The following is a 26,952-nucleotide window of genomic DNA, read 5'->3' as shown; positions in this document are numbered from 1 at the left end:
TATTCCATGGCGTATATGTACCACATTTTCCCTGTCCAGTCTATCATTGATGGGCATTTGTGTTGGTTCCAGGGTAAAGACAGGATTTTGCCATGTTGCCCAGGCTGGTTTCAAACTCGTAGGCTCAACTGATCTGCCTGCCTCGGCCTCCCAAAGTGCTGGGGTCACAGGTGTGAGCCACTGCACCTGGCTGTGAATTCTTATTTACAATATTAAACATAGGATTGTATTTTTTTAAAAGGTGGTGTTAGGTGGAAGGAAGGGACTGTAAAGAACGGATGAAGCTGTTGAATTTTGGAGCCAAAAGTAAAAATGCACAAGATTGAGAATTTGCAAGAAGCAGTTCCAAGGCAGAGTAGATTGTCTACCCAAGCCAATAGAAAGAGTGATTGATAGTGACTGTGACCACATGCAGCACTATATTTCTCTGCAGCTTGCTGAGATGAGCTAAATCAGCAATGTTAGTGTTTAGCTGTTCTTTATTGGGACACAAAATATTAAGATGCTCAGAAAAGTGGCATATGAGCTGAAATGACTTCTAGGTTATACTGATGCCATTCTCCTCCTTAACAACTGCATATGAGCTAATTTGTATCATTAAAACATTTTATTGCAGGAAAAACTTTTCCTATCTTGAGAATGATGTACTATTCTCCAGGACTTAGCTATGTTAGCACCTTGCTCTTCAAAGAGTATCCTACCAATCACAGCATCAGTATCACCTAGAGGCTTATTAGAAAGTCAGAATATGGAGTCCTCCAGATGTGCTGAATCAGAATCTGTACTTCAACAGGGTCAGTAGACGACTGCATGAATGTGGATATTTGAGAAGCACTGCTGCTTTTCCCCGGATGTTGGCATGTTTGGACCATGCCTGTCTTAGACATTCTTTGACCACTCAATCTAAAGTACCCATCCAGTTCTTTCTCTGATGTCATCCCACTTTACTTCTGTAGCATCATTCTATATTAGTTTTCTTATTATTGTTTGATGTCTGTCTTGTTACTGTGCCCTTACTTTCTGGAAAGTCTTTGTTAGCAAATTCAAGAATAGGAAATATTTGCCTTGTTACCTACCCAAATAGATGCTTTTGTTGTCAACTGTTCATTTAAGTTGACATGAAGATTTAGGGTACATGTGACAGATCCTAATGAATAAGAAAATCCCACTAAAAAACAGTGAGTTGTTAAAAAAAAACAGTAATTATTTTTTTTATTGTCTAACACAACTTTCCTCAGGCTACAATTCAACCTAGCAGCCTCATTTGTGTTTTAATAAATAAATCTTGAAAAATAATAATATTGGGATGGTAGATGAGCCCATGAAGATTAAGCATGTAAATGCTTATGTTTTAAATGAGCAAAGCTCTCAGGGTCACCCACACTTGCATAAATCAAAGCACTTACATCGCTAAGCTGTTTCGTGTTGAGCTGGGCTTGCAACAGTACAGGAGTATCAGTGACTGCCGTGAATTTGGTCTTATCTGGATGAACTTTGTAGGTATGCTAGAAAAGAAGATAGTCTTTAATGAAATTTATAATGTATTTATACATTATAATTTATCAATATAGTCTTGGTTATACATACGCTAACATAAAAAATGGTTCCAGGTCAAAACAGAGTTTATTTTATTCCTAAAAACTTAGTTGATGTATTTATATTCTCACTTCTCTGCCTCTCTCTCTGTCTCTTTCTCTCTCTCTCTCTCTCTCTCTCTCTCTCGCTCTCCCCCCCCCCCACCCCCTTCGCCTTGAATCCCCACTTCCCAAGTTGCCTCTGGTCTGCCTACAGCAACTCAGCAACCAGATTAACCCTTCTCCCACTGAAGCCTTACAATGACTCTTTATTGAACCTGGTATTCAGTCTAAACTACATGTTGGCTTAAGATCCCTACAGAAACCATCCCCTCCCTCATCCCCTGCCATTTCACCTCTTACTACTGCCCTCCTCCCCAGTATATTCTAGCCACCCCATCATTTGAATTCCTTAAATGCTGAGTTTGTTCTCTCCTTAGGCTGTTCTTCCCTGCTGCTCTTCTCCTGACCTTGGCCTGGCTGGTCATGCCTGTTTTAGACCTTCGTTGACCACCCAATCTAAGATGCCCACCCAGTCACTGTCTCACACATTGTCCTATTTTAATTTTGTATCATCATCCTATATTAGTTTTCTTATCATTGCTTGATATCTTTCTTATTTCTGTCCTCTCTTCCTTTATTATTTGTCTCTTCCACTCCAGTGGGAGCTCCTCAAGAGGTAGCCCACTTTTTCCCTGTCTTTCTCAGCACCAAGGAAATCGCCTGGCCCAGGCTGCCTTCTCATATGAATTTGTTAAATAATGAACACTTACCTCAAACCTGCATGTCTTTCTTTTACCCTGAATTTGAATAGATATAAACTAATGGAAATTAAGATTTATAAAATCTGAAATTATTTTGTAACAAATAGCCCTCTTCATCATAATTGTTGTGTTTCCCAGTTCCACCCCAAAACTAAATGTAAAATGTAATCATCTCCTAATCATTAGACATTAGCATTTAAACTCCTGCTAAATTTACCACTAGATGTCACAAGAATCCCAAACCCAATTTCAAGAATTCAGGGCAGCTAACTTACATCTTTACACTGATCCAGCTTCTTGATTGCTTCATATTCTTGTGTTATTGTCTGAGGGAAATAGCATTTTCCTTTATCTTCTTCATACTCTGCTTTGTAACTTTTCTATAATGAGAAAAACCAAAAATAGATTGCGATTATTACAGCTCTCAAACAATGTCATTGTGAGGCATGAACCATTGTCTTCAAACTTACGTCACTGTTTTGAGCTGCAACTTTCATGCAGTGTGTGTGATACGGGTCCTCAAAGCTGCCTACATAATGTCCCAAAATATTCTTCACATATAAGTCTTTATATTTAGCCTGAAAAATAAAATAAATGTAATCCAAGTTAACAATCATTTGTCAAACAGTAGGAAAGCCCTCTGACCCAAGAAGTAACCGTGGCTTTCCGAACCTCACTGAAGTTCTTCAGCTGAGTATCAAGTTGATATTTCGGGGTCTCGCAGTAATTCATACTCTTCGCCTTTGTCTTCTCATAGTTTTCCTTGTATAATCTCTGTTAAAGGAAAAAGAAATTAAACCAAAAAGAAAGACAAAAACACCCCATAAAGTAAAAGCCATGTCACTGCTACACTTTAACTGAAGGGGCAAAATTTATGTTTTCTCAGCATCTATTTTCCACAAAGCAGAAACAGCAGTATTGGTGTGATAGAGGCTGATGCCTTATATAATCTCACCTGCTAATAATCACAAAGATGTTTATGTTACTTGTCCTAAAATTTTTTCAGGCTGAATAACTTAAAGTACACCAATGCTGCTATTTAAGCAAAGTTTTGTCTTAAAATAATTTATTTGAATATGTTTAGAGAAAAATGAGTTTGGCTAGATGGCAGTGGCTCACACCTGTCATCACAGCACTTTGGGAGGCCAAGGTGGGCAGATCACTCAAGGCCAGGAGTTTGACACCAGCCTGGCCAACATGGTGAAACCCCATCACTACTAAAAATACAAAAATCAGCAGGTGTGACGGCACATGCCTGTAATCTCAGCCATTAGGGAGGCTGAGGCAGGAGAATCGCTTGAACCTGAAAGGCAGAGGTTGCAGTGAGCCAAGATCGTAACACTGAGCTCCAGCCTGGGCAACAGGGCAAGACCCTGTCTCTAAATAAATAAAGAAAGAAAGAAAGAAGAAAGAAAAATGAGTTTTTTAAAGAGCTGATGCAAAATGACATATAAGGTTCGAGGTGAACCTTAGATAATTAAGCACAGTCCTGGAAGCGTACTCCGTTCAGCACTTGGTGAAACACATTTTGTAACACCTCTATATGAAAAATGATTTCTCTGTATTTCTTTTTTTGCTAGGAATTAGGAAAGCAATTTCTGTGAAGAGTTTTATTATTTTTTGTTTGATTTCCAACTTTTAAGTTCAAGGGCACATGTGCAGGACGTGCAGGTTTGTTACACAGGTAAACGTGTGCCATGGCGGTTTGCTGCACAGATCGCCCCATCAATCAGGTATTAAGTAACCATTAGCTATTCTTCCTGATGCTCTCTCTCCTCTCCCACACCCCCACTTCCAACAGTGTGTGTTGTTCCCTTCATGTATCCATGTGTTCTCATCATTCAGCTTCCATATAAAAGAACATGTGGTATTTGATTTTCTGTTCCTGCTTAGTTTGCTGAGGATAACGGCTTCCATCTCCATCATGTCCCTGCAAAGGACATGATCTCATTCCGTTTTATGGCTGCACAGTACTTCATGGTGTATCTGCACCAATTTTCTTTATCCAGTCTATCACTGATGGGCATTTAGGATGATTCCATGTCTTTGCTATTGTGAATAGTGTTGCAATGAACATACGCATGCATGTGTCTTTATAATAGATGATTTATATTCCTTTGGGTAGATATCCTATATTAGGATTGCTGAGTCATATTTTATTTTTAATAAGTATGTTAAAGTCTTTAAATCAATATTCTTTAAATCAAAGTCTTTAAATCAATATTCTATAAATTTCTTAAAATAAAAGACTTTGCTTTTGAGTTTTTGCCTCATGTTTTTCTTACTTCGTCCTTTAACTTACTTCTTGCTTTTCATTTTTCTTATGTTATTTTTGCAAACTACCTTAATCAGTTGTGGGCATTGGGTGAATACCTACATGTGCATGTAGCTGTATTTACACATATGAAGCTCATTTCTAGGAAAAACAATAAAGACAATGATATTGCCAGAATATTTTTCTTCCTAACGAAACAGAAGGCATTAAGGAGATGAAGGAAACTTTTGCAATATTCACTGGCATTGAAGACATCCACAACAATAGGGAAGTTCAACTTCTTTACCACCTGGGTAAAGCTTTCACGTGTGATTTGTCATCCTGAATCCGAGATTTCAGTTAGGCTAATGTCCATCCAAGCTTAACTTAAACAGAAACTTTGTGGCCACATCTGAAAATAGGGGTGAATTACAAAGACACTCACATCACTCTGGTTTTTGGCCACCTTCAAGGAGTGCAGTATCTTGGGATCATCATTAATGCTGAGGGCTCCAATCATTTTTCCTTTGCTTTTTTCATAGTCTTTCTTGTACATCACCTGCAAAGACATCACACGTGCCAGATCCCACTCTCCAGGAAATGCCCCGAGGCCGCCCTGTCCAGGTCCCCAGGTCCCCAGGCCACACTCACATCACTGGTGTTCTTGGTGTTGGCTTTGGCTGCCAGCAGGGGAATGGCATCCACTTTAATGTCAAATTTCTTGGCTTTGCTCTTCTCCCAGTCTTGCTTATAAAGATTCTGGACAGAAAAATTCAGCAAAGGAATTGGCAAAAGTGATCTGCATGTCATCACCTTTAAAGACTAATGGGTAACTAAATAACTTGTCTCAATATAAAATAAATGGGTCCTTTTTATTGTCCAGGATATCATGCATATTTAAAACATTCTCAAGCTGGAGCTATTAATTCTCTAAGTTGGGCTTCTCTACTCTCCATGAGAATTTTTTTTTAATCAAATTTAATTCTAGCTATTATACTAATATTTGATTCCTAACACTGAATGTTTTATAGAGTAGCACAAACATTCTACAGTTAACTTACTTTTTATGATACAAAGGCATCACTTTCATTTGACCTCTAAGTTCTCTGCAAAGGTTATTTCATAAATCATTACAATACTCATTGATACCAGATAATCTTAGTACTCATTTACAGAATTATTGAAGAAATTGAGAACCCCAAGGGTAATTAAACTTTTCTATAAAATTAAGTTTGAAAAATTAAAGATAGAAATGGGTATCTGAACTTCTGCCCTTTCTATCTGCTATATCTTTATTTATGAAAGTCCTTACACGTGTAGAAATAAGTATCATTTATGTGAAATAACGGACATTATAAGCCCAGGGAATAAATGAATTATAGTATGATTTAAATGAATATATGGCTAAAAGATCTACCATTAAAATCTACAATTAAGCATAAATGAGCAGTAGCATTTTGAGGGATGGTTACACTATATTAAGATTATCCAACTGTTTGAAACTATTTATAAGATTGCTACACACATTTTGTAAGGTGAATTCAGTAATACTGGCAGAGCCATAAGAACATGATACAAGTGTTAACTGTTCTTCCCATTTTTAACATTAAATTATTCATTGAATCGTAATGAAGCAGTTCAAAAATAAAAGCACAGGTTGTCAGTATAGCACACAGTACAGGGCATGAGGAACTTACATCACTCAGGTTATAGGCATTGACTTTGTGCTGGATAAGAGCAGGAGTATCAGGGGGGATATGGCACTTGAACTTTTCACTTTCATGTTTTGCTTTGTAATTTAACTATGACGAGAGAGAGAGAGAGAGAGAGAGAGAGAGAGAGAGAGAGAGAGAGAGAGACAGAGACAGACAGAGACAGACACAGAGAGAGAGAATATCAATTAGCTCAGAAGAATTGTTCCAGAATACAAAAATTCTTGTGTGGTACATTTTGTAAAATAAGTGACAACATTTTCGAGATCAGAAGAGACTTGTAGAGCTTGGGTAGGCCACCTGCATGACTGAACCTGTGTGTGGGACACTTGCTAGCTACGATCACATCTGTCACCACGGTAGGACCCTAAGGGAATGAGGCAGCTCTGTCAAACACGCCTCCCTCCCTGCATAGCACAGCTGGCCCTGTAGGTTCTGGGAAGTGCCCCGTGCCGTCGTTCTTGTCACTGTCAGTGCTCAGGTACCGGAGCTGCTTTCCTTCCATCTGATTAACAGTCCTCTCACAGACGTCAGGGCTTTTGATGCTCTAATTGGAGACTTCATTTCTGGACATAAATCTACGGAGGTTACTTTTATTTTTTTAGTTCAATGTAAGTTTGGAAGTCCACACTTAAAGCTCACATAATACAACTTTTCTCAGAGATTCCAATTTCCAGAAACTTACTAGGGAGAGAGAAACTCATGTACTGAATACCTACTCTCGGCCAGGGTATGTGCAGTGTACATTTCTCCCTTTACTTACTCTTCAAAATAGCCACAAATTATAAAAGGCAAATATCAGGCAAAGGGAGGTTAAACCTTTGCCCATCCAGACTTCAATGACAGAGCTAACATTTGAATGTGGTTTTGTCTGACTCTAGAACTCAGGTTCTTTCCATTGCTTTAAGCTACATTTGTTTCCTTTACAGAATCATTTCATTGTAAATGTTATCCACCCCACAAGATGCAGAAAAATATTTTTATACAAATATATAAAAATACACACAATTTAAACTTGCTAATACTTACCCTGCCTTTTGAATAAACTTGTAAGTGATTGGATTTTATGTATAGAGTTATGAAATGTTATCTCTTATTATTAGATGTCCTGGGTAGTCAGAAGAACTTACGTCACTCAGCTGTTTGGAATTGACTTGGGCTTGCAGCAGAACAGGAGAGTCGGTAACTTGGGTGAATTTTGTCTTATCTGGATGGACTTTGTAGGTGTGCTGTGGGAAGCAAAGGCATTTGGTTTAACAGTATCACCTGTCAGATCCGAAGTGGCCCATAGGCCAGGCAAATAGAACCTCATGCCCCGCAAAGCAAAGAAACTCATAGTTAATAATATATATATATTATTAATATATATAATAATATAATATATAATTATATTAAATATATTTAATATATTAAAATTATATATATTTAATATTTTTTTATTATATATATATATATTTCTAACTAGACTGCAGTTTGAGAGATTCTTCGTACATCTGTATGAGAATCTTCAGATTCCTGATAACTCTTCTTTGGGAAAATGAGCTAGAATTACCTCTTAAAATGCAAGGATGCCAACAAGGGGAAAATAGGATGTTTACTACAAAATGGATTTCATTTCTTGCAATTTCCTGGCTTACACTTATTTAGAAAAGTGTCAGCATTTTACACATATCTTGACCACTAGATGCTATGGAAGGCAGTCACATTCAAAGTTCAGACTATGGACTTACGTCTTTACACTGATCTAGTTTCTTAATTGCTTCATATTCTTGAGTTATGGTCTGGGGGAAGAAGCCTTTGCCTCTGTCTTCTTCATATTCTGCTTTGTAGTTTTTCTATGAGGAGAAGAAATCAGGCATAAGATGCAGCCATTGCATTCAAGCCCTAAGAAAAATGTTATTTGAAAAGTCAAACAATTATCTTAGAACTTACATCACTGTTTTGAGCTGTGACTTTCATGCAGTGTGAATGGTATGGATCCTCGAAGCTGCCTACATAATGTCCCAAAATATTTTTTAAGTAGGAATCTTTGTATTTGTTCTGAAAGACAAAACATATTTCATTTATTAATTGGTGAAATAATGGGTTCTTTTTTTAACAGAAGGAGTGACAGTAAGATCGCTTACATCACTACTGAAGTTCTGCAGAACGGTATCGAGCTTAAATTTGGGAGTCTCACAGTAATTTATGCTCTTTGCCTTTGTCTTTTCATAGTTTTCCTTGTATAGTTTCTGTCAAAGAAAAAAAATCAGTTAAATTAGAGTCCTGTCATTCCCACGCTGATTATAACACTTATATTTTCTAACACTAAACAAAAGATGAAGAAAAGATATCATCTGTCAACTGTCTTAAAAACTGACAATTGAGGCCAAGCACGGTAGATCATGCCTGTAATCCCAGGACTCTGGGAGGCCGAGGAGATCAGATCATGAGGTCAGGAGTTTGAGACCAGCCTGGTCAACAAAGTAAAACCCCCTCTCTACTAAAAATACAAAAAATTAGCTGGGTGTGGTGACGTGCACCTGTAATCCCAGCTACTTGGGAGGCTGCGGCAGGAGAATCTCTTGAACCTGGGAGGTGCAGGTTGCAGTGAGCTGAAATCACGCCACCGCACTCCAGCCTGGGTGACAGAGTGAGACTCAGTCTCAAAACAAAACAAAAAACCTGACAATCGAACATGGAGTGTCATGAATCATAAGACTGTTCATTCAGCAATTATTATAAAGCCTAAGTTTCGTACATTCCGAACTCTTAAAAATTAAGAAACCAAGATGTTACCTCTGACCAAGCCCTTAGTAGCAGGGATTTGTGTGTATTTCTGAATTACTGCCTTCTCTGCCTTTCAGTTCCCATACTCTTTCCTCACTGTTAGTACCACAGCAAACATGGAGATTTTGACCAATTGCAAGTTGTTTAATTTTTTTAAACAAACTTTCATGAAAAAGTTATATAAGTTAAGAAATAACAATCTCCCCCCTTGTAATAAAATCTCTTATTATACAATTAGCCTTAAAAATAAGATGTACATATCTGTGAACTGGTACTATGAATTATTACTAACTCTTCTCTGCCAAGATTTACCTTTAGCTTGAAGAACAACAAGAAGCAATGGTTAGTTTAAATATGCCACTGATAGAGCAGATTATTGCCACTTTTTCATTCTGGGTTTTCAAAATGTAAATGATGTTGTTCTTATTTAAGATTTTTAGATTCCTATCACACACTGGGTTCTGTTGGGGGAGGACTAGGGGAGGGACAATGGGGGGTAGGGACATGGGGGAGGGATAACATGGGGAGAAATGCCAGATATAGGTGATGGGGGGATGGAGGCAGCAAACCACACTGCCATGTATGTACCTATGCAACAGTCCTGCATGATCTGCACATGTACCCCAGAACCCAAAGTGCAATTAAAAAAACTATATATATACATATATATATACACACACATATATATTTAAGTATTTATAAAGATTTTTAAATCCCTGTCTTTATCAACAAAGGAGATTTGAACTGGGGCTTTTAGATGTTTAATAAGGATGTTTTTCACTTAGCACAACTGCTTTTACGCTATTGGCGGGAATGTAAACTAGTACAACCACTATGGAAAACAGTATGGAGATTCCCTAAAGAACTAAAAGGAGATCTACCATTCAATCCAGCAATCCCAGTACTTGGTATCTACCCAGAGGAAAAGAAATCATACGAAAAAGGCACAGGCACAGGCATGTTTATAGCAGCACAATTCACAATTGCAAAGATGTGGAACCTAAGTGCCCATCAACCAACAAGGGGCGAATGAAAAAGTGGTGTATATACAACATGGAATGCTACTCAGCCCCCAAAAAAGAATGAAATAAAGTCTTTTGAAACTACTTGAATAGAGCTGGAGGCCATTATTCTAAATAAAGTAACTCAGGCATGAAAAGCCAAATGTCGTATGTTCTCACATACAAGTGGGAGCTAAGCTATGAAGACACAAAGGTATAACATGATATAATGGACTTTGGGCACTTGACTGGAAGGTTGGAATGGGAATGAGGGAGAAAGGACTAGTATTGCTTATATTGTACACGGCTCAGGTGATGGGTGCAGCAAAATCTCAGCAACCAATGCTAAAGAACTTTTCCATGTCACCAAGAACAACCTGCACCCCTAAAAGCAACTGAAATAAAATGTTTTTAAAAAGAAAGCAAAAGTGTTTTGCACCGATTTTCCAGCAGAGCTATTTGGTCAGATTCATTTAGACGCTCTCACTTGCCACTCTCCCCACCTGCTCCCCAATCACACACAGGTATTTCCTATGCTGCTGAGTTCAAGAGACAAAGAAAAGATCACTAACCCACACAGACAGCCGCATAAAATCCACAAATATTAGGAAAGCTTAATGCAAACCCAACCATAGGAGATAAACTCAAGTTATCACATATTCAATCTCAATCTCACTCTCTCTCTCTCTCTCTCTCTCTCTCTGGCTGTCTTTTAATGCCTAGCCCAGTCTCATTTGCCTCATTTGTTTTAAATTGAACGGCTTAGTTGGGCTCTTAATAATTGCACAATTAGAATGTCCTGTGAAGATTTAGGGGCCCATCTTTTGAGTTCTGTTGTTGGTGAATGATGGTTTCTGGGGTCAAGATGTATCTTTGAAAGTCTCCTTCTGCCTCTGTCAAAATCACAACACATCTACAATGTGGAGGCCCAGGTGCCCAGAGCTCATAGGCACATGAGAATGTCCCTGCCCATTGAATTAATCCCACAGAACCACAAACATTAAGGCACATTATACTCAGAGGGACTTATGCCTTTCTGTGGTTCAGGTGTCCCCAAACTTTTTACACAGGGGGCCAGTTCACTGTCCCTCAGACCGTTGGAGGACCGCCACATACTGTGCTCCTCTCACTAACCACCAATAAAAGAGGTGCCCCTTCCTGAAGTGTGGCGGGGGCCGGATAAATGGCCTCAGGGGGCCCCATGCGGCCAGCCGGCCGTAGTTTGGGGACGCCTGCTGTGGTTAAATAGTTCCAGTGATCCTAGCACTCCATAATCTTAAAGTATTTGCAAAGTTACTATGCATTTAGTCATTAGATGAGAAAATTTTCATCTCTTTTGCAGCTAAGGTTTAAAAACACTTCTTGACAAAAATATACTTACATCACTTAGGGCATTTCCTGCTGCCTTCAGCTGCTTAAGCAGCGGGTTCTCTGAAGCAGGAAGCACATTATAGTCTGCTTTTCCTTTATTCTTTTCATAGTCTTCTTTGTATTTTACCTGTAGGAGTGAAATAAAATGATAAAGTAACTCTCTGGGTTATTTTTGCCCCTGTCTCTATTACGGATATTCTGACATACTTCCACAAATCAATTTTCTCTTTAGAAAAATGGCAGCTTGACATTTTATAAACAAAATACTCATAGTAACTCATAACAGCAGAGGAGAAACTGTATAAATTTCCAGCATGTTTTTCTTCCCATTCTTTTATTCTTTCCAAATTATCCACAGGGTGTCAATTCTGTGCCTGGTGTGAGGACAGATACAAGAAAGAACAACACATTGTCTTTGCCCTCAAAGGGAGAGATACAGAAATAATGGGAGAGAGAAAAAGATGAAAATAGCGACCGTGCAAGACGCCCCAGATGCCTACTGCTGTAGAACCTTCACTCGGCTCTTAACGCCCAACTACCTACCTGCCAACACGCTCCTAAAGAAAGGAAGCGAGAAGCGCCACTAATCCACCCTTTTATGCCTCACCTGCGATGGTACGTGGAGCACACGTGTATTCAATGTACAAGTAGGAGGACGAGGAAGGAGTGGGGAGAAGGAGCCTTGCTTTCCCTTCTGCCCTTCCCATTCGCAACTTTAATTCCAGCTATGGCAGAAGCAGCAAGTTGAGGGGTATTGGGGGAGCATAGGGAAGACGGGGTTCACAAGCCCCCACCAGAACCCTGTCCACAGGGATTAGAACAAGAAACTGATCCCGTTTCCCACCATAATCCCCAGTGTAAGCCCTTTATTCAGGCAATATCACCACAGAAGTTCAAGGAATCCTAGATAAATCCAAGATTTATGAACCCCAGAAAACAAAAGCAATCAGCTTGATATCCAAAGGCAAGAGACACACAGCAGAAGCACCGAGGCATCCACCCCACAGCCTCCGCAGAGCATCACAGGGGTATGCTACGGGAATGAGGGACTCAGATTGCTTTTCTACCTTAGAGAATTACCTGTGTCCTTGAAAAACAGAAACAAGTAGAAAGCAGATTCACAAACTGTACTATCTCCCCACCTGCAGCTGGGATACGCAGCCTTCTCCCGTTAAACAGATGAACTGCCAGGGATTGCGGCAAAGCCAGCATGCCTCTCGAGCACCAGATCTCTTTCCCTTCCACCTACTCTAGGATATCACCCCAGCCATTCTTCCCCCTTTCAACATCACCACATCTTCCCTCTCTACTGGATTCTTTCCATCAGCATGATGTTTTGGTTTCTTATCTCAAAAAGTCCCTCTTTACCCACTTTTTCATCAGCTACTTGCCCATTTTCTTCTTTGCCTACCAGGAAAACATTTAGAGTGGAAGATACTTGTAACTTCAGTTTCCCTCTTTTCATTCACTCATGAATCCTCTCCAAGCAGACTCAGCCAAATGGCTCTTGTTCAGGTCAGCAGAGACCAGACATTGGTAAATCCATTTCAGAGACATTTGACACAGTTGGTGATTCCCTTTCCCCTTCACTAGCTTGCCAATGCATTTCCCTCTCCTGTTTTGCTTCTCTCTCGTCTCACATATAAGTACTTGTGGAAGAACCCACAGTTCAGTCCCTACAGTTTCCCATTTACACACACTCCCTTGATACTCTCCAGATTCATGGCAGGAAACACTCTGTATGTGGATAACAACCCAGTTTATACAACTTTCCATATATCTCTCCTGAAACTTCAGGCTCATGTAATCAACTGACCACTGACACTTCCACGTGGATGTCTAAAAGTCATTGCATCTCAAATCTACCATGTGTGAAGATGAGCTCCTGTCTGTCCTCCAAAAAATTACCAACCTCTTCCATAGTCTTCCCTGTCACAATAAAGGGAAACCCCATTTACCTAACTGCTTAGACCAAAACCTGCATCATCCAATACATCAGCAAATCAGGTCAGATCTGCTTTCAAAATTCTTATCACCTACCCTGCTACCCTCCTGGTCCAAAACACCACTGTCTTACACGTGGATGCTATAATGGCCTTCTAAGTGATGTAATCCTTCTTTCTCTCCTCTGGCACAGCCAAGGCCAGGGTTAGAACCAAGTGTGTTTGGCATCAAAGTTTATGCTCTCTTTAGTGACCATCGTGCTTTAGAATGCCAAGGATTTGGACTATTCACCAAAGTCACTTGATAGAGCATATGGAAATATCTATGGATTTATGAACCTGCAACCAGGTTTTTCTGTAGTCAGTGGGAAAATAAGAAAAATCATGATAGTATTGCACGTATGAGTGCCTATCTTCATATAAGGTTACCAATTGCCTCTTTCTGGGGGGAGAAGTCCTGCTCTCTAAGATTACAATCTTTCTACTTTTAAATAGCAAAAGGCCTTTTCAGTGAGAAGACACTACATCAATTTGATAAATGTACAGTTTGGTTCCTCAGGCAAATAATAAATTACTCTAGGAAACACTAAAGATGGTAATTAGATATTATTAATGCTTATATATGGCCCAACATTTTTAAGTAGCCCTAAGATAATTCCAAAGTATTTTGTTGTTGTTCTTGTTTCAATTCTACTCTTCTTCACATGCCTCGCATCCACTGGTCTCAACCCTGGTAGTTCCCCCAAGAACCGCCCCTCCCCCTTTTTACGAATTTTATACCAGAGCCAAAATTATAAGAAATCCATCCACCGTCAAACCATCAAGATAAATGAGAGGATTTCCTCGTACCTTGCTAGCTGCCACACCAGCTTGTTTATTCACTTTATACTCCGGTGTTTCAGTCTGCATGAAGTAGATCTGGTCTTTCATGTTTTCAAAATCTTCCTGGTATTTCCTCTGTAAGACATTAAACAAGCTAAGGAACTGCTGTGAAAACAAACTATACAAGGGTTTACATGAGAAGACACAGGGATTTGGAAAAGTTACCCAAAGCCACCCTGTCCTTGGTTTAGGCTGATCAGATTACAATTAGAGACTGTGGTACCATTGCAAAAATGATTAGCAACTTAACAGAGATTTAGAACAATTAGAATAGGCTAAAAACAGAATTAGAAAGGCTTTTCTTGGCTACTAACAAAGAGCTCTTAAGGGCCAGGAGCAGGAAACTTAATAAGAAAGAAAAATAATAAGTTAGATATATGTTTTCCAGTGAGGAGACACTAAATTGATCAATTCCATAACCCTACAGTTTGGCACCTCAGGCAAAGAATAAATTAAAAAGAGTCCCTTTAACTTGTACTAACTGCACTTTGCAGTCAGTAAGAGGGTCTCACCATCATGTGCCTGTGAAAATTGAGGTAGAAATAATGGCATTTGGCCAAAATAATATTTCTCAAAAGGAAAGAGAGTTTGTGAAATTTCTTTCTTAACAGGAACTCTATACCAGGTCTTGCCCCAAGAAGAGGGGCTTCACGTGTTCTGGCACCCCTTGAGGTAGAGCAGGTGGCCAGAAGTCACTAAGGAAAGGGGTCTCCCTCCCAGGACGACTGGCCCTGGCCATCCCTTCCCACTTACTGTGCTGATGTTTTCAGCATTCATTCTGGCGTTTGCAACTTCAAAGCAAGGTGTCTCACTCCATTTGCCTTTGATTTTATTTTCATAGTCTTGTTTGTATTTTTGCTAGAAAAAAGAAAAAGAAAAAAAGGAAAAGACAAGCAGGACTCATGAACTGGCAAATAAGGCAGCAAATTAAGAAATAATGATTAACTTTAAAAAATATCTTCCGCAAGCCATTCTTAGGTCCTTAATAAATGCCTTTTTAAAAAATCTTCCAGCGTAGTGTCAATTTACCCAACCAGAAAGTTGGGTGAGGGGGCATAGAGAATGGAGAAAGAGGGTACTAGTGCCCCCTTCCCTTGCTGAGTCTGGGGACTTCATTTATTCAGAACTTGCAGACGTCCCCTGATGTTTAAAGAAATAGAGTCAGAAGTCATCCTCTATTTATATTTCAGAGTTACAATACAACCTATCAACCTGAGATTTCTATGTCAAATGAACCCAGCCGTTCATTTCTAAGCTTTACCAAAACGCCTAGTTATTCAGAAAGCAATAACCACAATAAAATTCAACTTGCAGGCTAACGCGTAGACCTTCTAGTTTAGAGTTAAATTTAATAGGAACTAGAAAGTAATTCAAAAATTGAATTATTGAGCCAATTGACTCCCAAACACCACTCCATCTGAATCCCAGTCTGTACACTCCTGGAAGAGAGAGGTGCTGTATCTTCTTTGCTTTCTTATCCTCAGAACCCAACATAAAATGTAGCACCCAGAAGTTACCTCATAAATGTTTGTTCAACTACACTAAGCTGAGACCATGATAAATGGTTTTGAAATATTTTGGCTTAAGTGTTCTTGGAACAGAATTAACCAAGCCAACCCCAAACCTGGGCTCATGAGCCAGAGCCCAAGCTGAATTACAGCAATTCTCCCTCCATGGTTCATAAAAATGTGTTAACAGACATAATGGGTCCCAAGGCACTGGCATATGCTACATCCCCATAATTCCCATTAAGGAAAAAGAAAGCGTCTTTCTGGTATACCTTTAACAGAAGAACTAAAGGCGAATGATGTGCAAAGTTGAGGAGCTTGGGTTAAAGGAAACTTAGCCATCACTCAAATGCCTAATTTCCTTTCTTCTCAAAAGGTTAATATGCATAATAATAGCCAACTGGTTTTTGTAGCTATAAATTTTAGAGTCTTGGGCCTGGGTTTAAACTCTGGGAACAACATCTGACTTTGTCATGACCAAATGTGTTATTTAGCCTCTCCAAGATTCTGTTGTCTCAGCCACAAGTGCTGGTGATAGTATTTACAGAGAGGCCTGCTGGGAAGTTTAATAAGATCATTCACTGAAGAGTGCTTTGTAAACCCCACAGTGCTAGGCAAATATAGGGTATAACAATTGTAATAATAGTAACAGCTATCATTATTGTCATCATCGTAACAGAAAGTCAGAAACTCCATAAGAAAGAAAATTGTATGTGCAGGGAGGTAAGAGTTCTTCAATGGAAATCTTTGCTAAGATAAGATGCATGTTATACTGCTGATTGACTTACCTGCACTTCATTTTGAAGATTTAAAAAACTGAAGTCAATAAAATTGATTTTTGGATTTTCTGAGACTACTGATAGAAATGTTTCTAATCTTTTTTTCGGAAACAGACCTCTTCAAGAAATTGAGAAAGCTATAAAATGCTCACAAACAGTTATAATTTCAGAGGTTCTTGATGTACATATACGTCAGGTTAGCATCTCCTAATGTATCATTTTTGGAGGGACGTGGCCCTACCTCCTGCTTGCTATTAAAGGAGAAAAACCTTAGGTTTGGGAAGGGGCAATTGGGCCTGATCCCCCAAACTGAGATCCAGAGAACTCTGAAATATAAAGTTGAGAAGGTAGCAGATATTCTTAATGAGGTCTAAATGTTGGACATTTATCAAAAAACAGGCATTGCATATACAGATTTGTTAAGGATAATTGAGCAGGAGACTAATTCTCACAGTGAGAGATGGATGCCTGGTTTTCAAGAAGATATTAAAACCGGATGCAAAACAAGAGTGTAAGATCACTCAACCCCTCATCCAAAGTCCTTCCATCTTTCTTAATCTTCACAGACCTATCCAGGTCTGTAGGTATTTCCTCCTACCCAGCAGCTGAAACGGGTCGGGGTGGAGATAGAGCTCTCACAGTCCACTCCTGAGCACTGCCAAGTCTGGGAAGATTTTGATGACACAGGAGGAGGCTGGAGCTTGCTGACCACTGAGGAAGTTATGGCCTTCTGCCTCATTTGTGGGTAGGAGAGAAGTTGAAAGGACGAAGGTCCACAGGTGGAGGAGTGAGAGGAAGAGAGAGGTATGTGTCCACGTGGGACCCTCTCTACCAGCCAAGGGGTCTCACTCTGCATATCTGAGAGTGAAGCCAGAGTTTTTTACAATACATGGAGACCGATTACCCATGTTAGGGTCCAACGTCCAACCTTCCCAACATCCAAGTGCAACAGAGTTGGAGAGAAAGTTTAGGGGGAAACCTTTCTCTTCAAACTCTGTTGTATTTGCAGTTGATGGAAACTTGGAAGAAAGAGTCAGTTTAACTTCTCTAGAAAGTTTTGGTTTGTTTAACAGAGGAAAGTATGTCAGGTCAGTTACAAGCTCTGGGACACCTTCTCTGGGTAAGAGGGTGACTATGTGTCCATAGATACAGTAAGCTTGTTTCCCTCCTCCTCAGAGGTCAGCTGAAGGGACTTCCATGGGGCCATAAACTGGGTACCCTGGTGTCTTGCTTAAACACATGGCTTCATTATCTACTTTCAAAATCTGCATCTGTCATTTTTATGTGGTTATCAAATGGAAAGGAAAACGAAGGCAGTTAATTACCCTTTTATTCTGTGAGTAGCTAAGCACTGGGACTCCTGATGGTTCCATTCATAGAAAAGTTATCCCTGCAGAAAGGGTATAAAGAACCCAGCTGGTATTTTTATTGCCCACGGTGGGCCCAATGCTGTCTGCTTGACTCAATCAAATCTCTTCTAGTGAAATCAATGGAAATCTTCCCAATTCTATGTGATAGAAGAATTTCCATGGTATTAGAGGAGCAGAGCCTGGTTTCTTCACGCTGTGTAACAATATGTTACTGAAAGATTATTATTTTTTTAAGTTTAGGTTCCAGTTGGTATCAAGGGGAAATTCCAACCTGAAATCTATTTTTTCATTTGTGGCTCTGGAAGGGAGCAGAGAGGCAGGCACAGAGAAAGTAAAGGGACTTCCCCGTCTTATATTCAGGGCCCCACTTTCAGCTGGTTATGGGGTACATAGTTTCCCCATCTGGACGGCCTGTTTCTATGAACAAATCTGCCTGTTCATCTATGTTAGAGCTACAAAATACAGCTGAGACAGAAGGAAGTAAGTAGCTCATGGCTTTGGCCAAAGGCAAAGGTGAGAGAATTGATTCTGACAGGTGTAGTAAGGAGGGCTGGCAAATGGCATGTAGCATTAGTGTAATCACTGCAGATATACGATTATTACCATCTGAATTGGGAGCTGTAAGAAAAGGATGTGAGGATGTGCAGAGCTCCATCCAAAATACGACTCCCTAGTATAATGAGTATTTTGAATTAAAGGCCCTTAGAGATTAATGGAAGCTTGGAAGCTAGAAGAGACTTTTTTCTATCTACATGAAGACCAGACAGTCCCACTAAGGAGAACAATTGTTTCTCCCTAATCCCCCCCGCCGCCCCTGCCACATGCTATCTCTCCCCTTAGCTGATATTATTACTCCACAGGGCAAAGGCAGTTCTGGCAATGGTTTCAACGTATCCAACATTGTCACCTTGCCCACCTAGAATGGTGCCATCCAATGCATATATAATGCAAGTTATTCTCATAGCCACATTTTAAAATCCTCTACCTCTCCCAAAGCACAGGTTCAAGTCTTCTTATCTGCCTAAGGTCTGGACCTACGAAAGCAGAAACCAATTGTCTCTGACCCCTTTCCTGAGTTTTCAACTGAACCTATATTTCAGGAAGGAAGACTAAAGTCTGTTAACAAACCTGGACAAACTTCTGTCAAAAAGCCATTGTTCGCTTTGTGAGCCCAACAGACTTCACCCCACACTACTATATGTTCTTCAAACCCACTGAATTCTCCCTAGTGATCATTTCTTGCCCCTCAACAGAATTCTTCTCCCCACTCCCCATAACCTATTTTGCCAGAATCCAAGTTCCTAGTCTTTCTGTAACTTCAAGATGGTATATAAGCTTCAGCACCTCCTGGGGAGCTAGGGCTTCATTCTGAAGTCTCCCGTGTGTACACATTAAATAAATTTGTATGCCTTTTCTTCAACCAATCTGCCTTTTGCAAAGTTGATTTTTCAGCCAACCTTCAGTGGGCCAAGGAGGACCCCTTGGCCCCCACAGATAGATCTGAGCAACATGATTCAACGAGGGGATATTGAGTTTAGATGCATTCGAGTGAGTAGATAAAGGAGACTTTAATCCTATTTTAGGGAGGAAGAGGACATGATGCTGCTGCAACATGGGTCAAAGCATCTTGAGAGTGAGGAGAAAAGACAATACCAGAGGTAAATCACTTTGAGAAGCCCTGTGCCTCCCTTGTGGGATGGTTTCTTGTTGGGTGGACTTCTACCAATCCCAAGCATTTCTCCCCAACACAGCTATTACTTTGGATGCACAAGGCATTACAAACGCAGAAATCTGGGTAAGACTGGGAATAAATAACGTCACCATGGCCAAATCTAGTGATTTTTTCACAGCCATCGTCCCCTTAGCTTATATTATTACTCCACAGGGCAAGGCCAGTTCTGGCAATACTTTCAACGTATCCAACATTGTCACCTTGTCCACCTAGAATGGTGCCATCCAATGCATATATAATTCATGTCATTCTCATAGCCACATTTTAAAATGTAGAAACATGTGAGAAATAACTTTCATAATATAGTTTACTGAACCAAGTAAATCTGAAATATTAACATTCCAACATGTGATCAATATTAAATATTAATTTGAAACATTCTTTTTTTCATAATTAAGTATCCAAGATCCAGTGTCTATTTCTCACATATTGGACACTTAAGTTTTACGGAATGAATGTCTGTGTCTCCATCCCCCAATTTCATGTGTTGAAGCCCTAACTCTCAAGTACCATGTGATGGTACTTGGAGGTAAGGGCCTTTGGGAAGCAATTAAGTTTAGGTGAGGCCATGAGGGTGGGAACCCCATAATGAGATTATTGTCATTATAGGAAAAGGAAGAGACCAGAGTTGCTCTGTGTCTCCACTGTGTGAAGATACAATGAGAAGGCAGCTATCTACAAGCCAGGAGGGGGTCTCTCACCAGGAACTGGATCTATGATCTTAGACTACCAGCCTCCAGAACTGTGAGAAAATAAATGTCTACTGTTTAAGCCACCCAATGTATGGTATTTTCCTGCAGAAGCCCAAGTTGACTTATATGCTTAGTTTATACTGATCAAAGTCAGGCGCTTCCTAGTCACATTTGGCTAGTGGCTTTTGTGCCGAAGAGTACAGTGCTAAACCAACTGGTAAGTCTAAATTGGTGGAGAGAATGATTATAGAGGAGTTCAAAAGTAATTTTCCAAAATCACTTTTAAAGCAGGGGAATTGCTTGAACCAGGGAGGTGGAGGTTGCAGTGAGTGAGATTGTGCCACTGTACTCCAGCATGAGACTCTGTCTCAACAAAACATACTTAAATAAGGCAAAAGAATGTTTCTTTAGTAAAGAAACATTCTTTTAAAATAGACTTTAAATAAAAATTTTAAAACAGATTCCTTTTTATTTCTAAATGACTACTTGAAAACACCTTTTTATTTTTCTTCCAAGAAGATAAATTATCCTTCTCCCCCATCTTATCTACAATATCAACACTTTTTTTTTGAGACAGAATTTTGCTCTTGTTGCCCAGGCTGGAGTGCAACGGTGCAATCTTGGCTCGTTGCAACCTCCACCTCCTGAGTTCAAGCAATTCTCCTGTCTCAGCCTCCCAAGTAGCTGGGATTACAGGTGCCCACCACCATGATTGGCTAATTATTTGTATTTTTAGTAGAGATGGGGTTTTACCATGTTGGCTAGGCTGGTCTCAAATTCCTGACCTCAGGTGATCAACCCACCTCAGCCTCCCAAAGGGATTACAGGCATGAGTCACCCCACCCGGCCAATATCAACACTTTCAGTGGACCATGTATTTACATACAGTTCTAAAGTTAATTTCCGCTTAGCCTCGGGAAAAATTTCAGATTGGTAGTATTCCTATTACTGAAATAACTATACTTACTAGATCCTTTATTCAAACAGCTCACAGTTAGGTAATCTGCAATATCGAACATTAACAAACATCACTGAGTAGACATCACCTTCCATATGATTTCATCCTTCTTCTCTACTAGATATTTTACTCAGAAACTGCTTAAGATAAAAATCTTGAGGTTTCATCAAAATTCAAGCAGAAGAACAAACTGCTCAACTCCACAGAGGGCAAGATAAAGTATTTAAAAGCAGCAGTATCCCAGGAGAAAGTGGCCTGATTTGGAACAATTTAGAATAGGAATTGAGCATGGGCCTATTCATCAGTGGAGCATCTGTCTCTCTGCATTCCTCATCAGAGCCGCAGTCCCCAGAGCTAGTTTATTAGCCTAAATATAGGCAGACTAAGCTGTTTGCCAGGGCCTTAAAAGTTATGAGGTCCACTGCTCACTGCTGTTAACTAAGGTATGTACGAGACACATTCTTATTTTTATAAGTCTGACTGATAGGATAAAACTATGCAAGGTTGGCTGGGCCCGGTGGCTCATGCCTGTAATTCCAGCACTTTGGGAGGCCAAGGCAGGCAGACTGCCTGAGGTCAGGAGTTTGAGACCAGTCTGGACAACATGGTGAAACTCCATCTCTACTAAAAACACAAAAAAATTAGCTGGACATGGTGGCACACACCTGTAATCCCAGCTACTCAGGAGGTTGAGGCAGGGGAATTGCTCGAACCAGGGAGGAGGAGGTTGCAGTGAGCCAACATTGTGCCACTGCACTCCAGCACGAGGCTCTGTCTCAACAAAACTATACTAGTTCTTCACTATTAATTTAAACCAGCTCTTCAAGGAAGTGTGTGGTTATTTGGTGACTCTGTAGTATTACTGCCATAAGTGAAAATGTTAAGTGACATTAGGATGTGGCTTCTCTTTTTAAAAGGTGACATTCACATTTATCAATCATTGAGTCATCAAGCTGGCCAAACATTCATTAACACAGTTCATGACATTTATGGATGTATTGCTTTTGCTGTAGAGTTTTTGGGGATCATATGTAAAAATACTCTGAGTGTTTGTGTTTCATCTTCAGGCTCACCTTTAGTAACCTTCCCTATGGCTGAAATGATTAAGCAGAGTTTTCAAGAGTGGGAGAGTCCCGGCTCTATTTACTTACCTTGCTCACTTGATTGGTTACTTTCTTGGCAAATTCTATATCTGGAGGATCGGCCAGAGGCGTGAATTGAGCTTGCTGTTCAGTGAGACCTTTTTTGTAGGCAACCTGATGAAATAAAAGACAGGGATGTATTTTAAAAATGATTATGCTTTCATCTTTATTTGAAGTCTTAAATTTTAGTGTAACATGTTATCATAATCTGTCCTTCTAGATGTCACATACCCTTGCTCTCAGTACTGCTCATGATTTCTATTTTGTTTAATTTTCTTCCCTCTTCCTCAGGACTCATGGCCCTAGATCTGCTTCCTTGCCTTTGTTTCCACGCCATGGTTCGCGATTTCAATTATTCTCTTAACCAGCATCTTTAACTCCCAACTCCTTGTCTTTTTATCACACTCACTTAATAAACCCCCAGCCTTGGATCAACTCAACCATATACTTCCTCTGTTCTTATGCCTAAGGATGCTGAATGCCACAGAAGAAAACAGGTGGCTCACGCCTGTAATCCCAGCACTTTGGAAGGCTGAGGCAGGTGGATCGCCTGAGGTCACGAGTTTAGACCAACCTGGCCAACATGGTGAAACCCTGTCTCTACTAAAAATACAAAAATTAGTCAGGCATGGTGGCAGGTGCCTGTAATCTCAGCTACTAGTGAGGCTGAGGCAGGAGAATTGCTTGAACCTGGGAGGTGGAGGTTGCAGTGAGCGGAGATCGCGCCACTGCACTCCAGCCTGAGTAACATAAGACTCCGTCTCAAAAAAAAAAAAAAAAAAAAAAAAAAACCCACAGCTCCATGGATCAGGCAGTGCTAACAAGGTAAACAGGATTAAGAGGGACACAGGAAGAAGGTACAGAGTGGGGCACCTCTGAACTCCAACACTTAGCTTGAAATCTACATGTCTGCCCAGTGGTAGGTTCTGTGAACAACAGCTTGCTTGGGGCTCTGTTCCCAACGCTCTATGACCTTAAGGTATACAAATGCCACTTTGTTTTCAAGGAAACTTGCACAGCTTATTATGAGTCTCTGGTTAGTTCCTATTCTCAGAGGCCAGTCTAAAACCTCGACACTGTCCTTAAGCCCACAATCAATTCCACCTTACTCTCAGCTTCCTTTTTCATAAAGACACGCTACACACTTACCTTCTCCGTATTCATCCCTCCTCTCCCACCCCTGCCCTGGCTCAGAGGAGAAACATCCCTCACGGTGAATGACTCCTGCACGCATGCTGAGGCCCCTTCCAGTACATCATTTTGCACCCAGCTCTCTCAATCATCCCTCTTCTTTCTCGCAACTCCAACTTCTCCTTCTTTATTAGCTCCTTCCCTTCAGCGTATAAAAGACTTCTAACACCTTAAAATAAGTATGGTACCTATGATTCATAAACATCATTTTCTCTTGCCTTACTTTCTTTCTTCATTACTGACTCCTCTGGCTTTTTATTCCACCAGACTTGGTCCCTGCTTCCAGCAATGCAGAACTAGTCACAGATCCCCAGACATACGAGGCCTTCAAATGCTTCAGGACCTCGTACATACTGTTCCCTCTCCCATCTGTCTGCAAACGCTGTTTCTTCTCCATGGCTCAGGACAAGCATGGCTCCCCTCCCAAACCTTCCCTGACTCCTGAACCAGATGCAATGACCTTCTCCTGGGACCTCACTCGGCTTGGCCCTTAGCCCCTTTAAAGGGGTCATCAGATGACTCTGCAATTTGTTGTTTACATGTCTCTTTCCTCTTGGACTGTGAACTTTGGGATGGCAAAGAAGATGTCCTATCCTTGGGAACCCTTGTGGCCTGCATAGTTTCTGACTAGAGCAAGAGTCAAGGACTGACATCTCAATGTGTCTTACACACTGAGGCCATGGAGGGGGATGCCTCAAGAGGAGAATTATCCTCCTACTCTTCCATGACACAATTGTGAGATTTCTACAGATTATTTTCCCTTCCACATGGCAGTATTCTTATTTATCAAGCAAAGCAGTTGAATAATCCCAAGGTCCCAATCATCTTTATACTTTAACCAAGTCTAACTATATCTTATTCCAATAATACCCACCTGGTGCCTCTAACAAAAGCTTTCGTGGGCATCAAATCAATTGGGATACAAAAAGACAGATTTTGAAATGCATTTACACAAATTCCACTGCTTAAATTCTTTTAAATAAGTTAAGCCAGGCACGGTGACTCACGGTTATCCCAGAACTTTGAGCGGCAAAGGCAGATAAATTGCTTGAGCTCAAAGGTTCAAGACCAGCCAAGGAAACATGGTGAAACCCTGTCTCTACCGAAAATACAAAAATTAGCCAGGCATGGTGGTGTGCACCTGTAGTCCCAGCTACTTGGGAGACTAAAGCGGGAGTATTGCTTGAGTGTGGATGTGGAGGTTGCAATAAGCCAGGATTATATTACTGCACTCTGGCCTGAGTGACAGAGTGAGACCCTGTCTCAAAAAAACCCAAAGGCTGAAGACTTTATTTTAGGCATAGGACAACAAGATTTTTCATGGCTGGTTGAGTCCTTGGGGAAAAAGCAACATTTGAACAGGAGAAATGCTTATTAAGTCTGACATTCTGCCAAGAAGTTTCAGACAAATCAGATCTAGAAGTCCTGATTTCTCAGGAACCTTCTTCAGAATTCTGTTTAGTTAGAAATCTGTTGTTATGGAGAAAAACCACAAACGTTAAAAAAAAAAAAAGTTCTGTACTCTGCATCAGCTTAAAGATTCTTTGTGTGTGCAAAGTAGTTTGTCTATACTTAGGTAATAAGGAAAACATGATAATTAGGGTTAAGAAAGATACAGGAAGAAGGTACAGAAGAGGTAGCCACAGCCTCTAAACCCAAGCCCTTAGCTAGAAATCTATGTGCCTGCCCAGTGGTATGTTCTGCAAACAACAGCTTGCTTAGGGCTCTGTTCCTAATAACTGTAGAAGTTCACAGCGCTGACAGCAGTATTAATAGGCATATTAATAGACACTGAGTGCATACTTGGTCTCCAATAAAAGTAAAAGCTATGCCTTAACTGCCACATCTTTTTGAGGAATAGAAATAGCGAGGAAGACTTCACTTCATTATTGAACATTCTCTTTCATTACGTCTTCTACTGTAATCGCTCAAAACATGTGGCCAACTTTAATTGTTTAAAGTTAGAATGGCATGAAGGTAACCCTTCATCTCTCCATTTGATAGATGAAGGGAGAGAGGAGATTAAGTGTCTTCTTGGAAACCTCTCCCAGGCTTACATGACATGGCATTTCCTGGTTCACCTTCAACTTTTCTGTTTGTTCTCTCATGCTTTTGCTGGCTCCTATTCAGTCCTAAGTGTGGATGTCCTCCCAAACTCTGCCCTTGGCCATACGCTCTTCTGCTTCCCTCATAGATGTTCATGTCTTCAGCTATCACTTTGTTCTGATGACTCTCAAATACTAATTTCTTGCCCTGGTCTCATACCTGAGCAATGGTACTAACTTTGTAATTTATCCATAGGATGCCTTGATCTGAATGTTCCATCAATCATCTCAACTCCATTTCTCTTTCCACAAATGCATCTTTAGCAGCTGTGCCCCTACTCACCCAGACCACCAGCCTATAGTCCGAAGCTCCTCTATGGATTTTTTCTCTTTTTTGTCTCCAATATCCAATGCCATTCATGCTTATTAATACTTATTACTCTCAGATTCCTTTCTTCCTCCCCTTTGCCCTAATTATTACTAAAATAGATTTTTTCCAAATTACCCAGTTTTTCCTAATCTCAATCTACCATATTGCCCATCAAAATTACTCCAGATTCTTTTTTTTTTTTTTTTTTTTTTTTTTAAAGACAGAGTTTCGCTCTTGTTGCCCAGGCTGGAGTACAGTGGTGCTATCTCAGCTCACTGCAACCTCCGCCTCCCAGGTTCAAGCGATTCTTCTACCTCAGCCTCCCAAGTAGCTGAGATTACATGCCACTATGCCCAGCTAATTTTTTGTATTTTTAGTAGAGACAGGGTTTCTCCATGTTGGTCAGGCTGTTCTCGAACTTCCAACTTCAGGTGATCCACCTACCTTGGTCTTTCAAAGTTCTAGGATTACAGGCATGAGCCACTGTGCCCAGCCCCCAGATTCTATTTTTATCATACTGTTTTCCTCTCCAAAATCTTATGATGCTTCTTATTTCTTACCATTCCATGTCAAAGAGATTTTGTATGCCTTTCAAGGTCCTGCTCCCGGCATTCTCACAAGTGCTCTCCACATGAGGCAGTCACATGATTCACTTTCGTGGTCCTTCAAAACTCAGACCTCATTTTGCCTGTGTCGCTTTGTTCAAGTGCTCCTTCTACTCAAAATGCCTTTCTTCTTCATCACTACCCATGCCCTCGGGATCACCACCTCCACATGGCCTTCTCTGATTACTCACATGTGTCCTGTCTTTCTTGTAGCAAGTATTAGACTATTGGGTTTTGTTTCATTTTTAACTTTTTTTTTCTTGTTGTTTGATATATAATACTTTTATTTT

The 26,952-nt window shown here is 40.3% G+C and overlaps 1 protein-coding gene across 1 annotated transcript in view; it reads right to left on the bottom strand.

The window, feature by feature from the left end:
* The window catches only part of NEB (nebulin), a 221,979-nt gene that overhangs the window by 182,116 nt on the left and 12,911 nt on the right, over positions 1-26,952 (bottom strand). Inside the window, 15 exon segments of the mRNA XM_074399695.1 lie at positions 1,407-1,505; positions 2,614-2,718; positions 2,809-2,916; positions 3,011-3,112; positions 5,038-5,151; positions 5,244-5,351; positions 6,290-6,394; positions 7,435-7,533; positions 8,035-8,139; positions 8,237-8,344; positions 8,431-8,535; positions 11,456-11,572; positions 14,238-14,345; positions 15,024-15,128; positions 22,461-22,565. Coding sequence (XP_074255796.1) covers positions 1,407-1,505; positions 2,614-2,718; positions 2,809-2,916; positions 3,011-3,112; positions 5,038-5,151; positions 5,244-5,351; positions 6,290-6,394; positions 7,435-7,533; positions 8,035-8,139; positions 8,237-8,344; positions 8,431-8,535; positions 11,456-11,572; positions 14,238-14,345; positions 15,024-15,128; positions 22,461-22,565 — 1,593 coding nt within the window.

This window comes from Saimiri boliviensis, chromosome 5 (genome assembly GCF_048565385.1).
Source record: "Saimiri boliviensis isolate mSaiBol1 chromosome 5, mSaiBol1.pri, whole genome shotgun sequence".
Taxonomy (NCBI): Eukaryota; Metazoa; Chordata; class Mammalia; order Primates; family Cebidae; genus Saimiri; species Saimiri boliviensis.
The sequence above is the reverse complement of the archived record's forward strand: the minus strand, read 5'-3'. Positions and strand labels throughout refer to the sequence as shown.